A 27,492-nucleotide genomic window follows, 5' to 3' on the forward strand; every position below is an offset into this window, starting at 1 on the left:
TAAAACCTTTTTAGATGGTAATGAGATTAGCGGTTTAAAACCTTTTTAGATGGTAATGAGATAAGTGGTTTAAACACTTCTTTGGATGGCAATGTTATTAGTGGTTTAGACACTTCTTTAGACAGAAATTGATTAGTGGTTTAAAAATTCTTTAAATACTATTGAGATTAGTGGTTCAAACACTTTTTAGATGGTAATGACATTAGCGGTTTAAACACTTTTTAAGATGGTAATGAGATTCGGAGTTTAAACACTTTTTAGATAGTAATAAGATAAATAGTTTTAAAAATATTTTTAACATGGTAATAAGATAAGTGGTTTAAACACTTCTTTAGATGGTAATGTGTTTAGTAGTTTAAACACTTTAAATGGTAACGTGATTAGTGGTTTGACTACTTCTTTAGATGGTAATGAGATTAGTGGTTTGACTACTTCTTTAGATGGTAATAAGATTAGTGGTTTAAACACTTTAGATGGTTATGAGATTAATTACTTAAACACTTTAAATGGTAATGTGATTAGTTGTTTGACTACTTCTATAGATGGTAATGTGATTAGTGGTTTAAACACTTTTACAGACGGTAATAGGGTTAGTAGTTTAAACACTCTAGATGGTAATGTTATTAGTGGTTTAAACACTTCAGATGATAATGTAATTACTGGTTTCAACACTTCTTAGATGGTAATGAGATTAGGGGTTTAAACACGTTAGATGGTAATGAGATTAGTGGTTTAAACACTTTTTCAGATGGTAATAGGATTAGTAGTTTAAACGCTTTAGATGGTAATGTTATTAGTGGTTTCAACACTTTTTATATGGTAATGAGATTAGCGGTTTAAACATTTCTTAGATGGTAATGAGATCAGTGGATTAAACAATTTAGATGGTAATGAGATTAGTGGTTTAAACATTTCTTAGATGGTAATGAGATCAGTGGATTAAACACTTTAGATGGTAATGAGATTAGTGGTTTAAACACGTTAGATGGTAATGAGATTAGTGGTTTAAACACGTTAGATGGTAATGTGATTAGTGGTTTCACTAGTTCTTTAGATGGTAATTAGATCAGCGGTTTTAACACTTTTTAGATACTAATGGGATTAATGGTTTAAACATTTCTTTAGATGGTGATGTGATTAGTGGTTTAAACACTTTACATGGTAATGTAATTAGGGATTTAACTACTTTTTATATTGTAATGAGTTTATTGGTTTAATCACTATTTTTGATGAAAATGAGACTAGAGTTTTAACTACATCTTTAGATGGTAATGAGATATGCAGTTTAAAATCATTTTAGATGGTAATGTGATTAGTGGTTTAAACACTTTTTCAGATGGTAATAGAATTAGTAGTTTCAACACTTTAGGTGGTAATGGTATAAGTGGTTAAACATTTTAGATGAGTGTGATTAGTGGTTTCAACACTTTTATAAATGGAAATGAGATTAAGGGTTTAAACACTTCTTTATTTTGTAATTTGATTAGTAGTTTAAACACTTTAAACTGTAATGTGTTTATTGGTTTTTCTACTTCTTTAGATGGTAATATGATTTGGTTTAAACACTTTAAATGGTAATGTGATTAGTGGTTTGACTACTTCTTTAGATGGTAATGTGACTAGTGGTTTAACTACATCTTTAGATGGTAATTAAATCATCGGTTTTAACACTTTTTAGATACTAATGTGATTAGGGGTTTAAACACTTTTTAGATGGTAATGTGATTAGTTGTTTAAATAATTTTCAGATAATAACGAGATTAGTGGTTTAAACACTTTTTAGATGGTAATGTGATTAGGGATTTATGTAGTTTTTTTATTTTGTAATGAGATTATTAGTTTAAACTATTTTAGATGATAATGATAATTGAGGTTTGACCACATCTTTAGATGGTAATAAGATATGAAGTTTAAACCCTTTTTACATGGTAATGAGATTAGCGGTTTAAATAATTTAGATGGTATTGAGATTAGCGGTTTAAATAATTTAGATGGTATTGAGATTAGCGGTTTAAATAATTTAGATGGTATTGAGATTAGCGGTTTAAATAATTTAGATGGTAATGTGATTAATGGTTTAAACACTTTTTCAGATGGTAATTGGATTAGTAGTTTAAACACTTTTTAAGATGGTAATGAGATTCGGGGTTTAAACCTTCTTTAGATGGTAATGAGATTACTGGTTTAAACACTTTACAGACGGTAATAGGGTTAGTAGTTTAAACACCTAGATGGTAATGTTATTAGTGGTTTAAACACTTATTGGATGTTAATGCGATTACTGGTTTAAACACTTTTACAGACGGTAATAGGGTTAGTAGTTTAAACACTCTAGATGGTAATGTTATTAGTGGTTTAAACACTTATTGGATGTTAATGTGATTAGTGGTTTAAGTACTTCTATAGGTGGTAATGAGGTTTGTGGTTTAAACACTTATTGGATGTTAATGTGATTAGTGGTTTAAGTACTTCTATAGGTGGTAATGAGGTTTGTGGTTTAAACACTTATTGGATGTTAATGTGATTAGTGGTTTAAGCACTCTATAGGTGGTAATGAGGTTTGTGGTTTTAAACACTTATTGGATGTTAATGTGATTAGTGGTTTAAGCACTCTATAGGTGGTAATGAGGTTTGTGGTTTAAACACTTATTGGATGTTAATGTGATTAGTGGTTTAAGTACTTCTATAGGTGGTAATGAGGTTTGTGGTTTAAACACTTATTGGACGTTAATGTGATTAGTGGTTTAAGTACTTCTGTAGATGGTAATGAGGTTTGTGGTTTAAACACTTATTGGATGTTAATGAGATTAGTGGTTTAAACACTTATTGGATGTTAATGCGATTACTGGTTTAAACACTTTTACAGACGGTAATAGGGTTAGTAGTTTAAACACTCTAGATGGTAATGTTATTAGTGGTTTAAACACTTATTGGATGTTAATGCGATTACTGGTTTAAACACTTTTACAGACGGTAATAGGGTTAGTAGTTTAAACACTCTAGATGGTAATGTTATTAGTGGTTTAAACACTTATTGGATGTTAATGAGATTAGTGGTTTAAACACTTATGTAGATGTTAATGAGATTAGTGGTTTAAACACATATTGGATGTTAATGAGATTAGTGGTTTAAGTACTTCTGTAGATGTTAATGAGATTAGGGGTTTAAGTACTTCTGTAGATGGTAATGAGGTTTGTGGTTTAAACACTTATTGGATGTTAATGTGATTAGTAGTTTAAGTACTTCTATAGGTGGTAATGAGGTTTGTGGTTTAAACACTTATTGGATGTTAATGTGATTAGTGGTTTCAGTACTTCTATAGGTGGTAATGAGGTTTGTGGTTTAAACACTTATTGGATGTTAATGTGATTAGTGGTTTAAGTACTCTATAGGTGGTAATGAGGTTTGTGGTTTAAACACTTATTGGATGTTAATGTGATTAGTGGTTTAAGTACTTCTATAGGTGGTAATGAGGTTTGTGGTTTAAACACTTATTGGATGTTAATGTGATTAGTGGTTTAAGTACTTCTATAGGTGGTAATGAGGTTTGTGGTTTAAACACTTATTGGATGTTAATGTGATTAGTGGTTTAAGTACTTCTGTAGATGGTAATGAGGTTTGTGGTTTAAACACTTATGGGATGTTAATGTGATTAGTGGTTTAAGTACTTCTGTAGATGGTAATGAGGTTTGTGGTTTAAACACTTATTGGATGTTAATGAGATTAGTGGTTTAAACACTTCTATAGGTGGTAATGAGATTACTGGTTTAAACACTTATTGGATGTTAATGAGATTAGTGGTTTAAACACTTCTATAGGTGGTAATGAGATTACTGGTTTAAACACTTTCTTTGATAGTAATGAGATTAGTGGTTTAAACACTTTTTAGATGGTAAAGAGATAAGTGGTTTAAACAATTCTGTAAATGGTAATGTGATTAGTGTTTGAACTACTTCTTTATATGGTAATGTGATTAGATATGACAATTTAACATTCGTAATATAATCTCAATATTCATTGTTATTAACCACACTCTACTATTGGCATTTCACTGTTGTTAACTACACTCTACTATTGGCATTTCACTGTTGTTAACTACACTCTACTATTGGCATTTCACTGTTGTTAACTACACTCTACTATTGGCATTTCACTGTTGTTAACAACACTCTAATATTGGCATTTCACTGTTGTTAACCACACTCTACTATTGACATTTCACTGTTATTAACTACACTCTACTATCGATATTACACTGCTGTTAACCACACTCTACTACTGACATTTCACTGTTATTAACCACACTCTACTATCGATATTTCACTGTTATTAACCACACTCTACTATCGATATTTCACTGCTGTTAACCACACTCTACTATCGATATTTCACTGCTGTTAACCACACTCTACTATTGATATTTCACTGCTGTTAACCACACTCTACTATCGGTATTTCACTGCTGTTAACCACACTCTACTATTGATATTTCACTGTTATTAACCACACTCTACTATTGATATTTCACTGTTATTAACCACACTCTACTATTGATATTTCACTGTTATTAACCACACTCTACTATTGATATTTCACTGTTATTAACCACACTCTACTATTGGTATTTCACTGTTATTAACCACACTCTACTATTGGTATTTCACTGTTATTAACCACACTCTACTATTGGTATTTCACTGTTATTAACCACACTCTACTATTGGTATTTCACTGTTATTAACCACACTCTACTATTGGTATTTCACTGTTATTAACCACACTCTACTATTGGTATTTCACTGTTATTAACCACACTCTACTATCGATATTTCACTGTTATTAACCACACTCTACTATCGATATTTCACTGTTATTAACCACACTCTACTATCGATATTTCACTGTTATTAACCACGCTCTACTATCGATATTTCACTGTTATTAACCACGCTCTACTATCGATATTTCACTGTTATTAACCACGCTCTACTATCGATATTTCACTGTTATTAACCACGCTCTACTATCGATATTTCACTGTTATTAACCACGCTCTACTATCGATATTTCACTGTTATTAACCACGCTCTACTATCGATATTTCACTGTTATTAACCACGCTCTACTATCGATATTTCACTGTTATTAACCACGCTCTACTATCGATATTTCACTGTTATTAACCACGCTTCTACTATCGATATTTCACTGTTATTAACCACGCTCTACTATCGATATTTCACTGTTATTAACCACGCTCTACTATCGATATTTCACTGTTATTAACCACGCTCTACTATCGATATTTCACTGTTATTAACCACGCTCTACTATCGATATTTCACTGTTATTAACTACGCTCTACTATCGATATTTCACTGTTATTAACTACACTCTAATATATACATTTCACTGTTATTAACCACACTCTAATATATACATTTCACTGTTATTAACCACACTCTACTATTGGTATTTCACTGTTATTAACCACACTCTACTATTGGTATTTCACTGTTATTAACCACACTCTACTATTGACATTTCACTGTTATTAACCACACTATACTGTTGACATTTCACTGTTATTAACCACACTATACTGTTGACATTTCACTGTTATTAACCACACTCTACTATCGACATTTCACTGTTATTAACCACACTATACTATTGACATTTCACTGTTATTAACCACACTCTATCGACATTTCACTGTTATTAACCACACTCTACTATCGACATTTCACTGTTATTAACCACACTCTACTATCGACATTTCACTGTTATTAACCACACTCTACTATCGACATTTCACTGTTATTAACCACACTCTACTATTGGTATTTCACTGTTATTAACCACACTCTAATATATACATTTCACTGTTATTAACCACACTCTACTATTGACATTTCACTGTTATTAACCACTCTACTATTGATATTTCACTGTTATTAACCACACTCTACTATTGGTATTTCACTGTTATTAACCACATTCTACTATTGGTATTTCACTGTTATTAACCACACTCTACTATTGGTATTTCACTGTTATTAACCACACTCTACTATTGGTATTTCACTGTTATTAACCACACTCTACTATCGATATTTCACTGTTATTAACCACGCTCTACTATCGATATTTCACTGTTATTAACCACGCTCTACTATCGATATTTCACTGTTATTAACCACGCTCTACTATCGATATTTCACTGTTATTAACCACGCTCTACTATCGATATTTCACTGCTGTTAACCACACTCTACTATCGATATTTCACTGCTGTTAACCACACTCTACTATTGATATTTCACTGTTATTAACCACACTCTACTATTGATATTTCACTGTTATTAACCACACTCTACTATTGATATTTCACTGTTATTAACCACACTCTACTATTGGTATTTCACTGTTATTAACCACACTCTACTATTGGTATTTCACTGTTATTAACCACACTCTACTATTGGTATTTCACTGTTATTAACCACACTCTACTATTGGTATTTCACTGTTATTAACCACACTCTACTATTGGTATTTCACTGTTATTAACCACACTCTACTATTGGTATTTCACTGTTATTAACCACACTCTACTATCGATATTTCACTGTTATTAACCACACTCTACTATCGATATTTCACTGTTATTAACCACACTCTACTATCGATATTTCACTGTTATTAACCACGCTCTACTATCGATATTTCACTGTTATTAACTACGCTCTACTATCGATATTTCACTGTTATTAACCACGCTCTACTATCGATATTTCACTGTTATTAACCACGCTCTACTATCGATATTTCACTGTTATTAACCACGCTCTACTATCGATATTTCACTGTTATTAACCACGCTCTACTATCGATATTTCACTGTTATTAACCACGCTCTACTATCGATATTTCACTGTTATTAACCACGCTCTACTATCGATATTTCACTGTTATTAACCACGCTCTACTATCGATATTTCACTGTTATTAACCACGCTCTACTATCGATATTTCACTGTTATTAACCACGCTCTACTATCGATATTTCACTGTTATTAACCACGCTCTACTATCGATATTTCACTGTTATTAACCACGCTCTACTATCGATATTTCACTGTTATTAACCACGCTCTACTATCGATATTTCACTGTTATTAACCACGCTCTACTATCGATATTTCACTGTTATTAACCACGCTCTACTATCGATATTTCACTGTTATTAACTACGCTCTACTATCGATATTTCACTGTTATTAACTACACTCTAATATATACATTTCACTGTTATTAACCACACTCTAATATATACATTTCACTGTTATTAACCACACTCTACTATTGGTATTTCACTGTTATTAACCACACTCTACTATTGGTATTTCACTGTTATTAACCACACTCTACTATTGACATTTCACTGTTATTAACCACACTATACTGTTGACATTTCACTGTTATTAACCACACTCTACTATCGACATTTCACTGTTATTAACCACACTATACTATTGACATTTCACTGTTATTAACCACACTATACTATTGACATTTCACTGTTATTAACCACACTCTACTATCGACATTTCACTGTTATTAACCACACTCTACTATCGACATTTCACTGTTATTAACCACACTCTACTATCGACATTTCACTGTTATTAACCACACTCTACTATCGACATTTCACTGTTATTAACCACACTCTAATATATACATTTCACTGTTATTAACCACACTCTACTATTGACATTTCACTGTTATTAACCACTCTACTATTGATATTTCACTGTTATTAACCACACTCTACTATTGGTATTTCACTGTTATTAACCACATTCTACTATTGGTATTTCACTGTTATTAACCACACTCTATTATTGGTATTTCACTGTTATTAACCACACTCTACTATTGGTATTTCACTGTTATTAACCACACTCTACTATTGGTATTTCACTGTTATTAACCACACTCTACTATTGGTATTTCACTGTTATTAACCACACTCTACTATCGATATTTCACTGTTATTAACCACACTCTACTATCGATATTTCACTGTTATTAACCACGCTCTACTATCGATATTTCACTGTTATTAACCACGCTCTACTATCGATATTTCACTGTTATTAACCACGCTCTACTATCGATATTTCACTGTTATTAACCACGCTCTACTATCGATATTTCACTGTTATTAACCACGCTCTACTATCGATATTTCACTGTTATTAACCACGCTCTACTATCGATATTTCACTGTTATTAACCACGCTCTACTATCGATATTTCACTGTTATTAACCACGCTCTACTATCGATATTTCACTGTTATTAACCACGCTCTACTATCGATATTTCACTGTTATTAACCACGCTCTACTATCGATATTTCACTGTTATTAACCACGCTCTACTATCGATATTTCACTGTTATTAACCACGCTCTACTATCGATATTTCACTGTTATTAACCACGCTCTACTATCGATATTTCACTGTTATTAACCACGCTCTACTATCGATATTTCACTGTTATTAACTACACTCTACTATCGATATTTCACTGTTATTAACTACACTCTACTATCGATATTTCACTGTTATTAACTACACTCTACTATCGATATTACATTGTTATTAACTACACTCTACTATCGATATTTCACTGTTATTAACTACACTCTACTATCGATATTTCACTGTTATTAACCACACTCTACTATTGGTATTTCACTGTTATTAACTACACTCTACTATTGATATTTCACTGTTATTAACCACACTATACTATTTTACATCCAAGTTTGACATATATTTTATATTTATCATTTCACTATTCGGCCAGATTTTGTCTTTGTGAGTTATGATAATATTTAACTAGTTACTATCTCACCTTTCAAGATGATAAATTGCATCTTCTGTTTCTTATTCATTTTATTTTAATTTTTGTAAGCTAAAGACTGGAAATGCCAAAGTTTTACTGAGCACACATTCGTCTGTTGTTATAATAACAACCTGTCCTGTTAACTAGTTGTTTTCCTTCCTGGGTAAAATAAAAGATGACTGAAATAGTCTATTTTTCTGACAGAGCTGGTTTAATATATGTGCTTATATGCTACTATTTAATTTAAAAAAATAACTAAGGTTTTCTGTAGCACAGACATACTGATATCATGTTAACTCGTTTTTTTTTACCCCTAAGGTCGTAATATCGTGTTAAATCAGGTTTTCTGTAGTATTGACTTGGTAATATCGTGTTGACTTACATGCAACCTGTGAAAAGGAAAATATGCTTGATAAATATAAAGAAATATAAAAATAAAGTATATAAAAAGCAGTAATTATTTATTACGTTAAAAGTATAAAGATGGAAATATTTTTGGTATCTTTGTATTTAAGTTATCTTGACGCAAGTGTTACGTTAAACTCATAATTCAAAATATTCCAGAAATTGTATTATTTTTACCGTTAATAGACTTAAAAAAGCTGCAACTGTGTTTCGATCTTCATTCTCGCTTAAACTTTTGTTATATTTACAATTACTTTTCAGAAATGACATTACATTTAACTCTAAGGACGTATCATTGTAACTAAGCCTCGCGTGTGATCGTTAATCAATTGGTGGACAAGAAATATTCTCACGTATGTTGTGTCATTTGGATCCTCATTCAATATTTACGAGAAATATTCTAACATATCTAGTCCACTTGTACAAACTAAAACAATAAGTAATATTTTGGTTCAAAATTAATTCATATTAAATAAAATTGACAAACAAATACATTCAGTATCATGTAGAAAACAGAAACCAATTTTCACCAATATTCTGGTTGGTTATGTTACATTACGTAATGGAATATTTTATAATGATTAAGGTTACCATGTTGGTAAGTTGTATTGTACCCTTTATATATAAAAAAACATGTTAATAAGTCGTTTTGTACCCCCTTATATAAAAAATACGTTAGTAAGTTTTTTCTACCTCTTAAATATAAAAACATGTTGATAAGTCGTTTTAACCCCTTGTACACTGCTGGCCAAAATCTTAAGGCCAATGAACATAAAGAAAAATATGCATTTTGCGTTGTTAGACTCAACCATTTATTTGAGTAGAGCTTCGAAAGATGAAAACAAGAAAACATTAAGGCTCTTATGGACGCAGAATGCAGCTCAGGAAGAACAATAAGACGGCATCTACGAGAGAAAGGCTTTTAAAACCGTAAACGTATTCAAAGGCCACGCCTCCTTCCACACCACGAAACAACTCGGTTATCAAAACAACGCTGCAATCCACAATGCCCGCAGGACAAAGGACTTTTTCATGACGGATAACGTGATTCTTTGGACCATCCAGCGTGTAAGCCCGAACTGAACTGAACTTGAAAATGTTTGAGGTGGATAGCAAGGAAATCTATAGAAATAGACGTCAATTCCAAACAGTGCATGATCTTCGTGAAGCCATCTTCATCACTTGGAATAACATTCTAGCCAGCCTTCTGCAAACGCTTAAATCGACCATGCCAAAGCGAATGTTTGTAGTTATTCACAATGACGGTCGTGCAACTCATAACTGAGACCTCTTGTTGGGCATTTTCTACCCTGTTTAGGACTTCTTTTTGGTATTGTCTTAAACTTTTGACCAGCTAGTATTTAGGCTAATTTCATAGGGTTCACATTTTCCCTATTAAATGCTAAAAGGTTTTTTATTTTCCCTTTTCTTATTTTCATCTTTCGAAGCTCTACTCAAATAAATGGTTGAGTCTAACAACGCAAAATGCATATTTTTCTTTATGTTCATTGGCCTTAAGATTTTGGTCAACAGTGTATATAAAAACATGTTAATGAGTCGTTTCTATCTCTTATATTCTTATTATTGCTGTTATCGAGCATTTATTATTTTTCACATAAGATAAATGCTTTCATAAATGTCGCAACATTTTTACACGAAAGACGAAAAAATATTAAATTTTCTATAGCACCACATGAACACACTGTGGCAGAAAACCACACGTCTTATATATCTTAGAGAATGTGCTTGCGTTCTCTAAGGAATGTAGTAAAAACTGTTTTGTTAGTAAATTATAACTTATAGTTATATTATAACTATATTATAACTATAATATTATAGTTTAATAATAAATTAAACAACCACAGTGAGGTTGATATGAAGAACAATCCATGACATCACGTGTCCCTCCGCTGGTGTAGCGGTAAGTCTGCAGATTTATAACGCTAAAATCAGATGTTCCTTTCCCCTGGGCGGACTCAGCAGACAGCTCTATGTGGGTTTGGTATAAGAAAACACACATACACAGGTGTATTTTGTCAATGAATTCTTATGTTGTGTATTAAATTCTTAGGTTCAACATCAGTGACATAGCCAGAATGATTGTACTCGCGACATTCTCGACTAACGTTATCACCAAATGTTATCACGGTACCTTAACATTTTGTAACTGCTCACAGTTTCAATAAATGTTTTTCTCCAATTATTTATCTTTAACCAATAAATATCTGTTCAACTCTAACTTAGATCTGATTTTCTCACTCTCAGCAAAATATAACGTTTCGGGAAAACAGTTTATAATAAAATGTTAATACTTTTGTCGATATAATGTACATACAATGCATCGTGTACAACCATTTCACAAGACTGTTCGTATGTAGTGGCTAATGATCAGTCTATAGCACTTTTAAATCCGTTCCTCTAGACGTTTCAGATAATCCATTACACCTGAACAATTTTTCATTATTATTTATGTGAAAACTAGACGTTGGTCATGTATGTTTGTTTTTGCATTTAAACGGTACATTAAAGTGTTACTAGTGTCATACTGTAACTGGTACATCAAAGAACAGCGTCAACCAAACACATCATCGCTAGCTCATCTGACATCTGAGGTTGATGTCATTCACATTACAGGGTCTTATGGACCCACATTGTGACCAAACTTCAGTGTTTGTGAAATGAATATTATACAATTAGTGTGGCATTGGAAAATTTCCGGTGTTAACTATATATATAGCGAAAACGTGATGTTTGTGACTGTTTTGTGAAGAAATGTTTTCGATAACTTTACCACATACCATTTCCCAGAGTCTTCAAACGTAAACTGTGTTCGTTAGCAGTTTGTTCAAAGTTGTACATGTCGTCTCAATCAGAAACAGTCAACGTATGTTTCTGAGCACAAATTTTTCTTTTTGTGAGTCTGTTCTTTACGCATGGCTAGGTCTTAAAAGCTCGAAACTCCAAACTCAGAATATCGATTGAACTTTGTAATTTGAGGTCAAAGTGATCAATACGCTAATTTTGGCAAACTTAATGACCAATTTCTCTCAAGTTGACAAGACTGATATTTTGGTAATGTATGACTACGTGTTTTCTCTGTGTGAGGACTTGTCATTTTAATTCCATCAAAACATTTTCAGGGAAGTTTTGTCTAAAAAAAACTTTTTTTCCACACACACTTTTATTTTTATTTATTTTAATCAAAATATTTATTAAAAAAAAATAAGTAAATTACTAATTTAACCAAAATAATTCAGGACATTTAAATACATCGTCATTCGAGCAACGCCAGGTACTCTTATATTTCACACTTGATGTCTAACAGTAAATATTAGTTTATTACAGAAATGGAGGAATTGGTGAGGTGTCTGTTTTGATAAGAGTAAAATGGTGTCGATGTTGTAAGAAGTAAAGATGGTGTCGATGTTGTAAGAAGTAAAGATGGTGTCGATGTTGTAAGAAGTAAAGATGGTGTCGATGTTGTAGGAAGTAAAGATGGTGTCGATGTTGTAGGAAGAAAAGATGGTGTCGATGTTGTAAGAAGCAAAGATGGTGTCGATGTTGTAAGAAGTAAAGATGGTGTCCATACTGTAAGATGTAAACAATGTGTTAATGTGTCTTCTAACTGCTGGGATAAACCTTCGTGACACTCAATAGATTTATTAGTAATGTAAGGATAACAGCTGTGAAACAAGATATCTGGTTAGTAATGTAAGGATAACAGCTATGTAACAAGATATCTGTTTAGTAATGTAAGGATAACAGCTGTGTAACAAGATATCTGTTTAGTAATGTTAGGATAACAGCTGTGTAACAAGATCTCTGTTTAGTAATGTAAGGATAACAGCTGTGTAACAAGATCTCTGTTTAGTAATGTAAGGATAACAGCTGTGTAACAAGATCTCTGTTTAGTAATGTAAGATAACAGCTGTGTAACAAGATCTCTGTTTAGTAATGTAAGGATAACAGCTGTGTAACAAGATATCTGTTTAGTAATGTAAGGATAACAGCTGTGTAACAAGATATCTGTTTAGTAATGTAAGGATAACAGCTGTGTAACAAGATATCTGTTTAGTAATGTAAGGATAACAGCTGTGTAACAAGATATCTGTTTAGTAATGTAAGGATAACAGCTGTGTAACAAGATCTCTGTTTAGTAATGTAAAAATAACAGCTGTGTAACAAGATCTCTGTTTAGTAATGTAAAAATAACAGCTGTGTAACAAGATCTGTTTAGTAATGTAAGGTTAAGAGCTGTGTAACAAGATCTTTGTTTAGTAATGTAAGGATAACAGCTGTGTAACAAGATATCTATGAATTTCTTGTCCTTCACTTAACTCAATTCCTTTAGTTAACTTTGTCCATTAACCTTTTTATAAACTGTATGTTATGAGTAATACATATAGTTAACAGTTATATAACGATTATTTACCCAATAACAAATAACAATGTATTTTTACAATAAATAATATGCTTATGTAAGTTTTTAAATGTCAATAACATTTGTTTTACAGAAACGTCAGACATTCAGTCATTTCAGAATTCCTAGATGTAGAACTTTGTTTTCACATGCATCTCAGAATAGCTGTAGAAGAGGCAAGTATACAATACGTTGATAAGTATACAATACGTTGATAAGTATACACAATATACAATAAGTTGATAAGTATACAATAAGTTGATAAAATACATAATATACAATAAGTTGATAAAGTGTATAATAGTTATTGTTGGTTAACAACATAGTGACTGTCAGTCAATCGTAGTTAATCAGTATAACAATGTATTTGTTCTTCCAGTGGGAACCTTGGATTCAGGTGGACGAAACCGCTGACGGAAACATGACCATCAACGGACCAATGGCCCAAGTGTTGCAGTACTTATCTCGCTCCATTAAATTTACGTACGAATTTTAACATTGTTATGTTTTTATGTGAATGTATATTACACGTACATAAAACCGAATAGTTAAGGATTGTTTTCATCTGTTTATCTTACATAAACTAAATAATTTTATTGCTATTCTAAACTTGAAGTGCATGTTTGAGGGTTCACACATTTTCATAGAATCGTCAGAAAAACCAACAACATTTATATTTTAGATAATTAGAAAAAAACGTTCTATTTTAATTAACATTTTGGTTTCATCAGAGTTAACATGCGCAACTGTTTGATATTAAATTTTTCATTAAATTATACAATAGTTCATAATGTTATATTTCTCAAGTCTGCTGTAATTTGCGTCCAGCGTTGTTTGATTATTATAATTTTAACAATACTTTTAATATTATAAAGTACGTTAGTATTTAATAGTCAGAACCGACAACATGTATAAACAATTCACGTGCCAAAAATAAAATCACCTTATTGAATTCCTAAGTGAAAAACCGACCACTCAAAGGCTTGCTTACGATATATTATCCATATACATGTTAATAATATGCTAATATTTGTGGTATAACAAATCAAAAAATGTCTAAAACAACGATTTTATCGTATACTTACTTTTCCACGTCAGCAGGGTTAGCCCCTAGACAGCTCCAACTATCGTGTACTTACTTTTCCACGTCAGCAGGGTTAGCCCCTAGACAGCTCCAACTATCGTATACTTACTTTTCCACGTCAGCAGGGTTAGCCCCTAGACAGCTCCAACTATCGCTACAAAGTTATCCAGCTTACTTGACTGGTCTGTTAGTATCCGATTCTGATATTCCGATAAAAGATGAGATTTTTTTATAAATGATAAATATGTAATGCGCATACTTAAATATCTCTTCAACCCAACAGATGGTGCCACATACCAATAAATAAACACGTGACAGTTTCTAAAAGTAAAGAATATAGTTTATCCAGATGTAACATGAAAAGTAAGCAAACAAACCATAATTATACAGCGAAGTAGAGATCCTGCCATAACAGCAATAAAGAGGAATTAAAACCACAATCATAATTTTATAAAATGTTAACCCTAATGTAGCACCTTTATATACTTATCTGTAAGGATTACATTTGATAAATTTGTCATTATGCTTTTAATTCTTGTGAAAGCTATAGCTAACAGGGATGTGGCTATACTGATACTTTATAGATGTTGTGTCTATTCTACAGACACATAAAACTGAAGAAATAAATCCGAAAAAATTTTAACAGAAACTGGGACATTTGAAGAATTGTGCACCGTGCCCTCTGGTGTGTCATTGTTGTTGTTTTACACATTTGTCCTGCTCCGTGTCCTCCAGTGTATCATTGTTGTAATTGATTTGTGATGGAGAAATATCATTTTCCAACATCGTTGATTATGTATCAGTACCGTATTTGTGTATTTTGACTTTTAGGGTTACGTCTAAGAATGTTAAATACCCCAAAACGTCGTGTATGAAATCACTTGTAACATGCATGAAGGCGTTTATATTAGAGAAACCAGAAGACCTATTAACAGTGTCTTATATGTGTGTGACCAACCCAAAACCGTGACAACAGAACACGTACTCCAAGTACACAATACCAAAAACATTTTAAATCTTCTGTCTCACAAAACCAGATATTTTAAAGAGAGGAAATATATGGAAGCTATACTCATTAACGAAATAAATCCAAAAATTAACATAGACAATGAATGAAGTAAACCACCATTTTAAAAACACAGCACACAAACAACCAGTACACTTTCAGGATAACACTTTGTGTACTCTGGAATATCACACAGTTTCACATTTTGTTTTTAATAGTGTTTATAAACTTTGTATTCTTTCCACGTGTTTCTTAACAGCTTCTATTTTCCATAATGTAGTTTAGTTTATTTTTATATTTCTTATAAGCAATGTGTCATATTGAAAGATCAGATACGTTACTAATATGAAATGTTACTACAGCTATACAGTTAGTATTATAATTATAATATTAGAACAATAGAAATAATAATTACACATCGTTAAGCGTACGTTACGATAGATTTGACGAATAGAACAATACAAACAGGTTTATAATTTAACGAAAATTCTAACCATTGTTTATATTAACAGTGAGAAATACGCAAATAAAAAACGTTGGTTAAAAGAAAATAAAGACATTTTAATTATCTCGAATATAAATGTCGTTTTCTTCTAATTAAACTACAGATATCAGATGTATATCTGTACTTCAGAGCAAAAATACCTTTACCTAATAATACAGATATAAGATATCGTGACACACCTGTAACGTCCTATGAAAGTTAGACGACACTCTAGTCGATTTTAAAGAAAAATAAAACAACATGATTCAGTTCGTCATTAATGTAAGTTTTTAACACCCACATCACCATTATAATAACATACTTGTTATTCAATTACTTTGTTTGTTTCTAAGGTAAACAAATTTTAAATGTTCAAATGTTGGAAACTTTTCTTCGATAGGTACGAGTTGAAAAGACCTTTTGACCACGAATGGGGAATTTTAACAAACGGCAGCTGGACAGGAATGATTGAATGATAAATAGAAATGTAAGGAGTTAACCATGATCATAAGTACTTTGATAGACTAAAGATAACTAATCTGTACAAACACTACCTTACTACTCTGTACAAACACTACCTTACTACTCTGTACAAACACTACCTTACTGCTCTCTACAAACACTACCTTACTGCTCTCTACAAACACTACCTTACTACTCTCTACAAACACTACCTTACTACTCTGTACAAACACTACCTTACTACTCTCTACAAACACTACCTTACTACTCTGTACAAACACTACCTTACTGCTCTCTACAAACACTACCTTACTGTTTCTACAAACACTACCTTACTGTTTCTACCACAAACACTACCTTACTGTTTCTACAAACACTACTCTTACTGTTTGTACAAACACTACCATACTACTTGTACAAACACTACCTTACTACTCTACAAACACTACCTTTACTTCTCTTGTACAAACACTACCTTTACTACTCTTGTACAAACACTACCTTACTACTCTGTACAAACACTACCTTACTACTCTACAAACACTTACCTTACTGTTTGTACAATGCACTACCTTTACTGCATTCAGGCAAACACTACTATACTACTCTTGTACAAACACTACCTTACTACTCTGTACATACACTACCTTACTACTCTGTACAAACACTACCTTACTGCTCTGTACAAACACTACCTTACTGCTCTGTACAAACACTACCTTACTGCTCTGTACAAACACTACCTTACTACTCTGTGCATACATTTCTTTACTAATCTGTACATACATTTCTTTACTACTCTGTACAAACACTACCTTACTACTCTGTACAAACACTACCTTACTACTCTGTACATACACTACCTTACTACTCTGTACAAACACTACCTTACTACTCTCTACAAACACTACCTTACTACTCTGTACAAACACTACCTTACTACTCTGTACAAACACTACCTTACTACTCTGTACAAACACTACCTTACTGCTCTGTACAACATCTCTGTTACTGCTCTTGTACAAACACTACCTTACTGCTCTGTGTATAAACACTACCTTACTGCTCTGTACAAACACTACCTTACTACTCTTGTACATACACTACCTTACTACTTGTACTAACACTACTTACTGTTGCATACAAACACTACCTTAATGCTCTGTACTAAACACTACCTTTGCTCTCTGTACAAACACTACCTTACTACTCTGTGCACATTTCTTTACTAATCTGTACATACATTTCTTTACTACTCTGTGCATACACTTTCTACTTACAACACTACCTTACTACTCTGTACAAACACTACCTTACTACTCTGTACAAACACTACCTTACTACTCTGTACAAACACTACCTTACTACTCTGTACAAACACTACCTTACTACTCTGTACAAACACTACCTTACTACTCTGTACATACACTACATTAGTTATACATGCAGACACTGCCTCAGTAACCTTAACAGACCTTGCTTACTAATAGTTATATAAAATCGTGTTGGAACGGCAGCTACAGAACTATATTTCGAGATTGTTTGATGCTACGTAGATAGGGTGATGCACCAAACACTGATCGCAGTTAGGAATTATTCATAAACGTCTCCATAAAGATATATTCAAGTTCGAGATTCCGAATGTAATGGACGATGAATTTTTATACTGAACAGCATTGTGAAACAAAGGAATACGGATCAATCTGGGGTACCAGAATTATCTAGAAAGAGACCTACAACAAACCATTCCCTAGCCATGGTAAACAGAATGCAATTTTTTTAACAAGAGAGAATCCACAAACACAAAGGTCAGTTGAAAAAAATCTTTGCTTGCCCCAGGATACAATATAAAATATAATCAAGAAGAATGCCTTGGAACGAGACCATTAGGGTATGGAATCACCAAGATAAGCCTTTCAATCATACCTCCAGTTCGATCATCACAGGCCTCAAACACCTAGAGAATTAGAATAATGTTTATGTTATGCTAAACAAAACATACAGGTCAAATTGCAGTGCAATCAAACTGTTGAAATGGCGATTGGATACGCTCGATAAATATTTGAAGATATTCAAGAAGAAGTGTTGTGGTTTGGACATGACATTGTAACGATTGACACTTTTGCACCTTGACATTAGCTGCAGAACTGCTATAAAGCTTCACATTCACCAAATGGAACGTAATCGGACATGACAGCATTGAGTGTACTGACAAAACGTATTGTATTAGCATAATCTACCAACTCTTTGAATAGCCGTACAATGTTAAAGTTGAAAGGTGCACATTTTACTTTAAATAAAGTAATTAAAGATTATAAACAACTTAAAAAGAGGGCGTTTCATCTACTTTTTTCCGAGAAATTCATTTTAAATTTACAATAACAAAAATAATAAAAATACCAGTTTCGTTTTATTGTCGTTAAATTACCTTGAATTTATACGAAATTAAAGGACTTTTCTAAGACGTCACTTTTTTTAGGACTATCAGTGAATTATGTTGTTGTTGTTTTATTATTATTTTACAACATTTTCATCAGTGTTAATTTGTCTTCTCACGTGTGGTTTGTTCAGAAGCAAGTGTTCTCACCTTTTTATTCTGCTAGGCTACAGTTTCACTCGAGATGATGTTGGTATTGTAACTTCTACAGTAGATTCAAAGTTCGCAACTCTAGACCGAGAAAAGATGGAGATTGGTTTTGAAATAACTTATTGTATTCTTTTTATCAATTTATATTTGTAGAACAGATTTTTCTGCATCAGGAGGCTTTTACTATTAAAAAAGGCATATGATTTCAATTAAACTTAGGTTTTGTTTCTCTGCTAGGTTTCACCATTCAAATAGTGCATTTATGTTGGAGACTTTACTAATATTATAATTTATACGCAACACAGAAGTTATGAAACCGAAGGTTATCTTATAGTGATTAATAGTTAGAATATGCAAGTACGTCAGTTAATGAACACAAAAAAATACGACATTTATTTGTTTTAAATGAGCTATTTTTTACAGGAAGCTGACGTAGGCCTAGGACCATTTGCTCTCAGTTACGATCGATTCCTTGCTGTGAAGGCGACGAGACCAATGTATATTAATTATAATACGATCCTAGTAAATTATCAAAACCAGAAGACGGACTTTTACAGATATGTGTACGCCTTACAATGGGAGGTAATTACTTACAAATATGGTTATTCTTTTTCAATATAACGTAATAAAAATAGTGTTTTACACTCAGAAACATCGTCACATTTTCATATGTACTCTTGTCGGGAAGCTTAACATATATGAGCCACAATACTGAAACAAAGATATTTAGCAACAAATATACAGAGTATGTCTATAAATAGCATCACATCCAGAACCAGCCCTAACAGTATGTACATTCACAACTTTAATCACCTTAACTAATGTACTTTGACAACTTTAATCACCTTAACTAATGTACGTTGACAACTTTAATCACCTTAACTAATGTACGTTGACAACTTTAATCACCTTAACTAATGGACATTGACAACTTTAATCACCTTAACTAATGGACATTGACAACTTTAATCATCCTAACTAATGGACATTGACAACTTTAATCATCCTAACTAATGGACATTGACAACTTTAATCATCCTAACTAATGGACAGTGCAAATTTAATAACCCTAACTAATGGACACTGACAACTTTAATCACCTTAACTAATGGACACTGACAACTTTAATCACCCTAACTAATGGACATTGACAACTTTAATCACCTAACTAATGGACATTGACAACTTTAATCACCTTAACTAATGGACATTGACAACTTTAATCACCTTTACTAATGGACATTGACAACTTTAATCACCCTAACTAATGGACATTGACAACTTTAATCACCCTAACTAATGGACATTGACAACTTTAATCACCCTAACTAATGGACATTGACAACTTCAATCACCCTAACTAATGGACATTGACAACTTTAATCACCCTAACTAATGGACATTGACAACTTTAATCACCCTAACTAATGGACATTGACAACTTTAATCACCCTAACTAATGGACATTGACAACTTTAATCACCCTAACTAATGGACATTGACAACTTTAATCACCCTAACTAATGGACATTGACAACTTTAATCACCTTAACTAATGGACATTGACAACTTTAATGACCTTTACTAATAGACATTGACAACTTTAATCACCCTAACTAATGGACATTGACAACTTTAATCACCTTAACTAATGGACATTGACAACTTTAATGACCTTTACTAATAGACATTGACAACTTTAATCACCCTAACTAATGGACATTGACAACTTTAATCACCCTAACTAATGAACATTGACAACTTTAATCACCTTAACTAATGTACATTGACAACTTTAATCACCTTAATTAATGGACATTGACAACTTTAATCACCTTAACTAATGTACGTTGACAACTTTAATCACCTTAACTAATGTACGTTGACAACTTTAATCACCTTAACTAATGTACGTTGACAACTTTAATCACCTTAACTAATGGACATTGACAACTTTAATCATCCTAACTAATGGACATTGACAACTTAAATCATCCTAACTAATGGACAGTGCAAATTTAATAACCCTAACTAATGGACACTGACAACTTTAATCACCTTAACTAATGGACACTGACAACTTTAATCACCCTAACTAATGGACATTGACAACTTTAATGACCTTTACTAATGGACATTGACAACTTTAATGACCTTTACTAATGGACATTGACAACTTTAATCACCCTAACTAATGGACATTGACAACTTCAATCACCTAACTAATGGACATTGACAACTTTAATCACCCTAACTAATGGACATTGACAACTTTAATCACCCTAACTAATGGACATTGACAACTTTAATCACCCTAACTAATGGACATTGACAACTTTAATCACCCTAACTAATGGACATTGACAACTTTAATCACCCTAACTAATGGACATTGACAACTTTAATCACCTAACTAATGGACATTGACAACTTTAATCACCTTAACTAACTAATGGACATTGACAACTTTAATCACCTAACTAATGGACATTGACAACTTTAATCACCTAACTAATGGACATTGACAACTTTAATCACCTTGAACTAATGGACATTGACAACTTTAATCACCTAACTAATGGACACATTGACAACTTTAATCACCTTAACTAATGGACATTGACAACTAATGGACATTGACAACTTTAATCACCCTAACTAATGGACATTGACAACTTTAATCACCTTAACTAATGGACATTGACAACTTTACATTGACAACTTTAATCACCTTAAATCTAACTAATGGACATTGACAACTTTAATCACCCTAACTAATGGACATAGACAACTTTAATCACCTTAACTAATGGACATAGACAACTTTAATCACCCTAACTAATGGACATAGACAACTTTAATCACCTTAACTAATGTACATTGACAACTTTAATCACCTTAACTAATGTACATTGACAACTTTAATCACCTTAACTAATGGACATTGACAACTTTAATGACCTTAACTAATGTACATTGACAACTTTAATCACCCTAACTAATGGACATTGACAACTTTATTCACCTCAACTAATGTACATTGACAACTTTAATCACCCTAACTAATGGACATTGACAACTTCAATCACCCTAACTAATGGACATTGACAACTTCAATCACCCTAACTAATGGACATTGACAACTTTAATCACCCTAACTAATGGACATTGACAACTTTAATCACCTAACTAATGGACATTGACAACTTTAATCACCCTAACTAATGGACATTGACAACTTTAATCACCCTAACTAATGGACATTGACAACTTTAATCACCTAACTAATGGACATTGACAACTTTAATCACCTTAACTAATGGACATTGACAACTTTAATCACCTTTACTAATGGACATTGACAACTTTAATCACCCTAACTAATGGACATTGACAACTTTAATCACCCTCTAATGGACATTGACAACTTCAATCACCTTAACTAATGGACATTGACAACTTTAATCACCCTAACTAATGGACATTGACAACTTTAATCACCTTACTAATGGACATTGACAACTTTAATCACCCTAACTAATGGACATTGACAACTTCAATCACCCTAACTAATGGACATTGACAACTTCAATCACCCTAACTAATGGACATTGACAACTTTAATCACCTTAACTAATGGACATTGACAACTTTAATCACCTTAACTAATGGACATTGACAACTTTAATCACCTTAACTAATGGACATTGACAACTTTAATCACCTTAACTAATGGACATTGACAACTTTAATCACCTTAACTAATGGACATTGACAACTTTAATCACCTTAACTAATGGACATTGACAACTTTAATCACCTTAACTAATGGACATTGACAACTTTAATCACCTTAACTAATGGACATTGACAACTTTAATCACCTTAACTAATGGACATTGACAACTTTAATCACCCTAACTAATGGACATTGACAACTTTAATCACCACTAACTAATGGACATTGACAACTTTAATCACCCTAGCTAATGGACATTGACAACTTTAATCACCTTTACTAATGGACATTGACAACTTTAATCACCCTAACTAATGGACATTGACAACTTTAATGACCTTTAACTAATGGACATTGACAACTTTAATGACCTTTACTAATGGACATTGACAACTTTAATCACCCTAACTAATGAACATTGACAACTTTAATCATCCTAACTAATGAACATTGACAACTTTAATCACCCTAACTAATGAACATTGACAACTTTAATCACCCTAACTAATGAACATTGACAACTTTAATCACCCTAACTAATGGACATTGACAACTTTAATCACCCTAACTAATGGACATTGACAACTTTAATCACCTTAACTAATGCTGGGTTATTTCCATATATTCAGTACAACAGTACTTACCATGAATTCTAGATGTACTGTGGTCCCAAAGGGGCCATGTTTTAAATTTTGTATATATAGCCCTTCTTTCAGTGTTTATAAGACATTTAATTATTATATAATAAATTATTAATAAACTAATGAAATTCATGTTACTAACTAAAACATTGATATTTCTTTCTCACTCAATGATTTATTAGCTTTACTGCATCTTCTAGTGGCTTATAACACCATAAATCGGCTGTCGATACCTATAGTGGGAAGAGCATAGATAGCCCATTTTTTAGTTTTGTGGTGAACAAACTTATTTAACCACTGTTTGGGTCTTTGTTTATCTATATGTCTTCTCGTCAAATGGATATTTGGTACGCAGGAGGGCTTATAAGACTAAAATTCAAGGTCCAATAATGTGACTTTAGTGGGCACAGCACAGACGGCCTAATGTACAGCTTTATTCATAAAAATAAATAAATAAATAAGCGAGATTTTCTTATTTTTCAACTTATCTGAAGTTGAGAAACGTTCAGTCCACACTCAAATTTTAAGCTAAGTACAACCCAACAAATAACCTTGTTTCTGAAAGCTTACCTGGGTTGAGAAACGTTAAGTTCCACACTCAACTTAAACAGGTTACAGTTAACCTCTTTGCTGTGTTTATTACCAATTGTAGATTTATTTGGACTTAGTGACCTCATTAACTTTCACTAGTTTTGTTTCTTGCATCTTGGCAAATTTTGTAAATGACAATTACGGATCCCAGTTGAGTTTCTTTACATTTTATAATGATAATATTCTGTATTTGTCTGTCCTGAAAATATGTTCGCACCTTACTATTTAGTTGCGCATATGCGTACACTTCATTTTATCGAATATAAGCCGTACTTAATAAAGGTTTAATAGATCTAGAACAAGTGGACTTGTAGATTTCAGTATATGTGCTTAGAAAATTTGTATTACTCTAGAAACCTTGTATTTAAAAAAGTATTATTGGAATTAATGTACTAATTTTACTCCAAATAATCTGCGGGTCTCTGTTAGCTTATGCTTATTTATGATTATAGGCTTATTTAGGCTTAGGGCATTATTAAAGTTCGCTATTTTTGTGTTCCATATCTCTGCAAACCTTATACATGAAAAATACAGGTCTCAGTTGAGTTTCTTAATATTATTATGTTCATTTGTAACGCCAGGTTTGGTTTGGTTTAGTGGTTTCATTAACTTTCGTTAACTTTGTGTGTTAAGTCTCGACATTAAATCTATATAAAAGACAATATGTGTCACATGACGTTACGTCACGCTTAATTTCACGAAATAGGAGTTATAAAAGCCACGAGCGATGAAGTGCCGTGAAACCTTTTAAGTGTAGTGAGTGTTAGTATAATAAGTCTAAAGTAAAGACGTAGTGTGAGATCACCAAGCCTTGAGTCAAAGGTATACAAGTTATTATTGAAGTAAATATATCGATTTGATTTTAAACTTAAATTTTTCCTTAACTAAGCTATTTTCTGTTATATCACCAACGTTTTTAATAAAACCAATTTCTTTCAACGAAGAAATTAAGAAACCAACAAATATTATTCCAGTTGTGTTTTCTATAAATTTCATTTTATACTTTCAACACCATTTGGTTACAGTTTTGTTGCTAAGCGACATCACATAATAAACCTTGTTGTAACATAGTGTAACCTAAACGCACTGGTTTTTTTTCTATATGTTAGAAGTTGTTAATCTAAACAATATTTATCAAGAATTATTATATGAATACATCATGAATTCATCGCATGAATTATCTTAATTTTGATTGGCTGTCGGAGGAGTTTAACTACATTTTTCTGCCTCTTTATTGGTCAAGTTTGATTTTGCAAAATTTATTCGTTTCTGTTATCTATGAAATGTGAGGGTAGGGTACATATACTAAGGAGTGGGGTGGTAATATTTATCCCATAATTTTTGTGAGTACTTTCTTAATATATTTGTTTCTAATTCTAGGTTTGGTTTGGCTTAGTTGCTTCACTAATTATTGTTAGTTTTGTGTCTTTGGTCTCGGCGTATTTTATGAATGACAGAGACAGATCCAAGTTGAGTTTCTTGAATTTTCTGGATCATTTTACCAGAATGTACGGAAATATATTTTCGCAAGGTAAGTATTTTGTTTTCACATAACTGTCCTTTTCACACATATTAAAATTACAATTTATGATATGTATAAGTACCTGAATAGAGAAACAAAAGACAGTTTCATAGTTATGACTTATCGCAAATACTTAAAAACAAAACAAACAATTTTAAATAGCACATAATATCCAGTTGTAACCTTGTACTAGTACACATTTATTAATGTTTTATAAATATTTCGATATTACGACACTTGTAATATTCGAAATATTAACCTTTTCTTTAATTTACATAGAACTTAAACTAAAATGTTATACGTACATTATAACGTTATACTTACAAATTGATAAAATGAAAATGTTTTAAACAGTTTCACTCAAATACATTTATTTTAAATTAAGGATGTTTCCTTAGAACCTGTTAAAATATTTTAACAACTAGAATATCCTGTTAAATCTTATTTCACGAAGGAAAAAAAACACCTACTATGTAACAGGTTTCGAAACAGTTTTAAGATAAAATCATTTTATTCCAAACTTTTTAACCATTTCGTTGTGTTTATTTGTTTTGGAATTTCGCACAAAGCTACTCGAGGGCTATCTGTGCTAGCCGTCCCTAATTTAGCAGTGTAAGACTAGAGGGAAGGCAGCTAGTCACCACCACCCACCGCCAACTCTTGGGCTACTCTTTTACCAACGAATAGTGGGATTGACCGTCACATTATACACCCCCCACGGCTGAGAGGGCGAGCATATTTAGCGCGACGCGGGCGCGAACCCGCGACCCTCGGATTACGAGTCGCACGCCTTACGCGCTTGGCCATGCCAGGCCCTCGTTGTGTTTAACATGGTATAATTTTAACTGCAAGTTATATTTTACTTTTCTCTCATTTTATATGTTTCACCGATTTAATTTTAAGAACTAACTAATTATATATATTTATCAGATCATCCCATAAGTAATGTCTGAAAATTTAATACAGAAAGTGCATCATAATTTCTGTCTTTGTAGAAGGCTTTAATGACTAAAATATGTAGTAGGACATGCATAAAATGTTCAGACAAATAAAAGAAACTAACTCAACTCCACCTATTCAGATCATTAATGAAATAAAACCTTATGAAGATGGATGTGTCTGAGGATCACATTAGGTATATAATGCTTTATGAGTTTAAAAAAGGCAATAGTGCAACAGAAACTACATAAAACATTCAAGGTGTTTATAGTGTAGAGTCTCTCAATGAAAGAAAATGTCAAAGGTGGTATCAGAAGTTCAGATCAGGTGACTACAGCTTAAGTGATGCGCCACATTCAGGTTGTCCTGTTGAGTTTAATGATGACTTGCTGTTGGCTGCACTTGATGAAGATTGTGCTGTAACAGTTGAAGAACTAGAACAGAAGTTTAACTCAACCCATTTAACAGTTCACAGTCACTTACAACAGCTTGGAAAGGTGTCGAAACTTGGAAAACGGGTCCCCCCATGAGTTGACAGAAGTCAACCTTAGAGCAAGAGTGGATATTTACACTTCTCTGTACTCAACGTAACTCACCTTTTTGGGACAGGTAAGTGACTGGAGATGAAAAATGGATATTTTATAAAAATGTTAAGAGCTGCAGACAATGAGTCATTGCAAGTAAACTGG

The 27,492-nt window shown here is 32.4% G+C and overlaps 1 protein-coding gene across 4 annotated transcripts in view; it reads left to right on the top strand.

Moving 5' to 3' along the window:
• The window catches only part of LOC143230170 (glutamate receptor ionotropic, delta-2-like), a 40,897-nt gene that overhangs the window by 2,802 nt on the left and 10,603 nt on the right, over positions 1-27,492 (top strand). For all 4 annotated transcript variants that reach the window (XR_013016272.1, XM_076463251.1, XM_076463252.1 and 1 more), the window contains exons 2-6: positions 13,843-13,924; positions 14,128-14,231; positions 16,723-16,809; positions 19,795-19,953; positions 25,723-25,873. Coding sequence is in view for 3 of the 4 variants with exons in the window: in XM_076463251.1 (XP_076319366.1) it covers positions 16,795-16,809; positions 19,795-19,953; positions 25,723-25,873 (325 nt within the window). In the remaining variant the exon portion in view is untranslated. The remainder of the gene's footprint in view (positions 1-13,842; positions 13,925-14,127; positions 14,232-16,722; positions 16,810-19,794; positions 19,954-25,722; positions 25,874-27,492) is intronic.

Source organism: Tachypleus tridentatus, chromosome 10 (genome assembly GCF_004210375.1).
Source record: "Tachypleus tridentatus isolate NWPU-2018 chromosome 10, ASM421037v1, whole genome shotgun sequence".
NCBI lineage: Eukaryota > Metazoa > Arthropoda > Merostomata > Xiphosura > Limulidae > Tachypleus > Tachypleus tridentatus.